This window comes from Saccostrea cucullata, unplaced genomic scaffold, assembly GCF_032062105.1.
Source record: "Saccostrea cucullata isolate Sc308-1 unplaced genomic scaffold, CSIRO_AGI_Scuc_v1 ctg1039, whole genome shotgun sequence".
In the NCBI taxonomy this organism is placed as follows: domain Eukaryota; kingdom Metazoa; phylum Mollusca; class Bivalvia; order Ostreida; family Ostreidae; genus Saccostrea; species Saccostrea cuccullata.
Genome location: NW_026928226.1, coordinates 281,417 through 285,908, shown reverse-complemented (window position 1 = coordinate 285,908; position 4,492 = coordinate 281,417). Strand labels below are relative to the sequence as shown.

The window sequence follows — 4,492 nt, the reverse complement described above, 5'->3', positions numbered from 1 at the left end:
AACAATACACATATATTTGTAGCATTGTCTACAGATGCAGCGAAGTATTGTTAATAATAAAATAAGTATCTCACTTGCCGGTGGAGAGCTGTACTTACGGCAACTGAGCAAAGAAGGATTTTTTTTCGGGGTAACTCCTACTAGTACTGCGACATGGAATCTCGGTTTATATGGTCTCATCCTAAGGCCCTGTTGTATACCCCTCCATTAATTTTGGAAAAGTCTAGGTGCAATTTCATGAGATACCTTTATGATTTCACGATTTATTCGTTTTATTACTACCCACAAAATACATTATGATATCTTTAATATGCTATAAACTTAATTACACCTGTAGCACCACATGGTTGGCATATCAATTGCAGTAAATAAAATGGCCTGAACAAGACAAAATGAAAAAATAAAACCCAGGTATATCCACTTTATGTTTAATTTATTATTTTCTATTTCTGAACAAATTGTCCGGTAAGTGACCAATGTCGGTTAATGCAGGTATTTGATTTTCTCAAGAGAGCTTGACAGACTGAAGAAATATTTCCAAGCAATAAGAAACAGAGTGTCATCTGTATTTGTACACAACCCACCAAGAGCATAAATGGTAAATTTAGGTAACGACGAAACTGTCCATTCTCGCTTATTATATGGACACAGTTATTATCATAATCAGTCGTGAGGATGTGACTTTGACTGTCTCTAGTGATTCCTCTTGGATTGAATGCTCTATACCTTGGAAGAGGAGCTTGTCCAGAATATTTGAATCTCAGTTTCCCGGCCTGATTGACCACCACTACTGCTTTAGCTCCACAGTCAGCCACACAGATATCAAGGTTCCTGTTCTCACATATAAATTTATGAGAACCATCCGATGAATAAAGAGGTGCCTTTTTATCATCGAACTGAATGGATTGTTTCTCTGTTGAATCAGAGTACCGGGCAACTTTGGACTGTTTATCATCACTTTCCATAGTAAAGAGAAGGTCGCTGGAGGAGGTTCTACAGACACCTAGAGGTTTCCATTTTTCTACTCTTATCACTTCTTCTTTAGTTCCACTCTTCACAATGTTAATAGTTCTCTCCCATTGATCTGTATACACTAGCTCTCCATTTCTTGTCACTGCTATGTCTGTTGGGCTCCTGTTTATTGTCCTTGTTCTGATTGACTTGATTAAACCCTGATTTATGCTGTAGAGTGTCATGGTACAGCTTTCATCACAGGCCCATATTTTTTCATCTCCAAAACATGCAATATTTCGAAGGTAGCCATAATGATAAATGCGCTTGTCGAAAATCTCTGGTTCATTACGCAGCTTTTTATACGGAAGAGAAACTTTTACTGATCCCTGTTTAACTGCATGAGGGGGACTTTTCTTATGTGATTTAAGTGAGATTTCTTTCGTTGTTTCCGGAATGTTTCCAAATTGTTTTGATTTAAGAGGAATTGAAGAGAAATTTCCAAAGAGAGAACAAAGTTCGTCTTCTTGGATAACTTTCGGTGTAAAGTTTGGGGCAGACAAAATAGGTATTTTTGGAAAGTTTTTATGTTGTTCTATAGAGACTTGTAAGCTGAAGATTTTTGAAAAGTCATTTGAGTCTTTTGCAATATCTAATACATTGATTTCATCTCTTATATCAATAATTTTCTTGTTAATTTCATCAAGAATTTTCTGTAAAGTTTGTAACTGCGATCTTTTCATTTCATCAACCTGGTTTTTAAGTTGATTGACAAGTTTGTTGATTTCTCTTTGCAAGACCTCTCCCTGACTTGTTATAGAGGTTAAGAGTTTTTCATATTCCTTTTCTAACTCACTTATTTTGTTTTGTATATCAGATTCCATCTCCAGGTATTTGGGATTAACGTGTTCATTTAACTGAGATTTGTATTTGTTTATCTTATCTTTCTTTTCATCCAGAACTTCTACGACTTTTGATAATTTATGGCTCATATGTTTATCAGATGAGAGGCAACTGCCACAGACGGAATTGTCACAGTTTCTACAGAACATCTCACATCGTTCTTTTCCATGAGAGGCACATTCGGGGTAAAGGGGAGTGGAATTCCTCATTTCATATTTGACCACTTTATGATCCTTGGATTCATCGGTAGAGATGTGTTCTCCCACACAGGCCTTGCACAGGATTACGAGACACGTGTCACAGTGCATCTGTACTTTAACAGTCTCACATATGTCACAGTGTATCACGTGCTGGGCACTTGCACGGGGGTCCATGACTAGACCTTTGGCCTCTAAAAGTGGTAAATAGCAGTTTTGTAGATCAACTTATAAATTGTATGTGATTTTTATGAATTGATGAGGTAATGAATTGATGAGATAATTTTATATAAGTATTTCATATTTTCCTCTTTTTGTTAACTTAACAGCATGGAATGCAATAGCGTATTTCCTGCTAATCTTGATAATATTGTAAAATAGTGAAAGTGACTTTCTTTAATTGCAAGTTCGCATGTACATGTCATGGCAACAATTGCATGATCTCAAAAGTGTTTATGAATACATTGAAATTTTGTGCAGAACTACACATTTCTAAGGGAAAAGGAAAATATCATTCTCTTGTTTTGAAAAAAAAAAAATTATTTGGAGATAAAAGTTAATTGGTAGATAATGTGATGAAAAACTGTTACCTGCTTTCTAGTGGAAAATGGCAGCTGTTCTAGCCAACAGAAATCCAAATTACTCGGTGTTCAGTCGTACGACCTACTTGTATTATCATTATCTACAAACCAAGGCGAATGTTTGTGCTCTACTCTTCGATCAATATCTTTATCTTACTGTTCCTAACGTTAGCAGTGCATAAGTTATAAATGTTGTATAAAATATTACCTTTGTTGATTGAAATAATTGAATATTTTTTTTTTACATTTAATTGCCGTTCCTCATATTTTGAAAGTGAATCACTGCTAACAGAGTATGTACATATAAATATTATAAAAAAGGTTTAAGTACATATTCATGCTTTAACATGCATAAGTATAAAAAAGAATCCAACATGTGTTATGAGCTCATTATTGGAGATTTATATCTTCAAAAAACAATGTTAATCTTTTAAAAAGGGGGAACTCCTAAGTCTAGCCGACCTTATATTCTGATTTATCATAGGCTGTCCCAAAATAGAATCATTCAAGCTCAATAAACAAATATATGGCATATGGCCGGTAAATGCAAGTTGTGATGTTGAATAAATCTTTATATTTTGGATCAGAAATATTTTGCATAACCTCAATTTTTGAGTTTAGGTAGGTTAAAGAATCAAACATACAATTCACTGATTTTTAACCAAATATAACTTGCACCGTTACAAAGATCTTAAGATAATGAGCAGCATTCAAGATCAGAAGTCCATAAAACAATACAAAATGGGAGCAGAGTTGTTCGTTAACTGCTCATTATCAACATATGATTCATCGATATGATAATGAAAATAACCATTGATAATAGACCATATTACCTTATCCGAACATGAGAGAAGGGCCAATTATTACAGTTTTTAAATTTCAATTTGTGTAAAAGGACAGTGCAGTACCAGTTATAGCAATTGAAAATCGGTATATGATACTGTATACTGGGAAATTTTCGCCCTCGTTTTATTTTTGTCCTTTTCGCTCTAACCTCGTTTGGACGAATTCAGAAAGGGAAGAGTTCAAAGTGTAAAGTATAATAGAGAGTTATAGTTACACGTTTAGTGACGAACCTGTACGGGGGACGTCATCAATTGTTGTTTTCTTCGGCGTCATGACGTCAACTCCGATGTGTAGCTACAAGTTTAGGACGTGTAGTACACTGTCTATACGTACGGTGTAAACGGGTAAAGTTATTTTGATGTAGTTGATTGATTTTTGTGCAATAAAACAAGAACGCTAGTCTATCTAAAAAAAAAATAATGAATGATGATTCGATGATTCCATCAAAGAATTAGAATTTATATCATTGGAAAGTTAAACTTAAACTGGTATCAAACAGCATGTTTATTTTGCCCACCAATGCACCAAATAAAAATTCATGGTTTCTTGGTGATTTTTTATTTTCTGTTATTTTCTTTTGTTCTTTTTAAAACCTATTTTAACACCTCTATATTCTTTATCTTTTTTTAAATAGAATATTTTAGAACTATTATATAACATCCACTAGCACTAGTGACATAACAAAAAATACAACCCCTCGCCTTATAAGTTAAGGTAGTAGGCCTATGTGTAACGTCAAGTGCTTGTTGAGATTGTTTTTCATTAACTATTTTTTTTCTTTTGTACTATCACTTGTAAAGATCTAGAGCAGACGCGTATTTAAAAAAAAGGGGGCAGTGTCTGATTTTAGTTTTAACAATGTATTGATGCATTAAATTTTATTCCATGCCTCCTTTCTAGACGTTATATGATTGAGTCTTCACAATTTATTGTTTTCAAAAGGTTTTCTTTTGGACAACCCCCCCTCCCTTTCATCCTCCACAAAGTGCAAAACGTGGTCGTTTTTTATCGTCA

The 4,492-nt window shown here is 34.2% G+C and overlaps 1 protein-coding gene across 1 annotated transcript; it reads right to left on the bottom strand.

The window, feature by feature from the left end:
* Nucleotides 1–443: 443 nt before the first annotated feature.
* Nucleotides 444–2,708, bottom strand: LOC134276852 (uncharacterized). Its single transcript, XM_062759140.1, has 2 exons — nt 2,642–2,708; nt 444–2,245 (listed from the first exon to the last, which is right to left on the bottom strand). Exon 2 carries the CDS (start codon nt 2,226–2,228, stop codon nt 444–446), a length of 1,785 nt encoding a protein of 594 aa, XP_062615124.1. The 5' UTR covers nt 2,229–2,245; nt 2,642–2,708.
* Between the last annotated feature and the right edge of the window lie 1,784 nt (nt 2,709–4,492).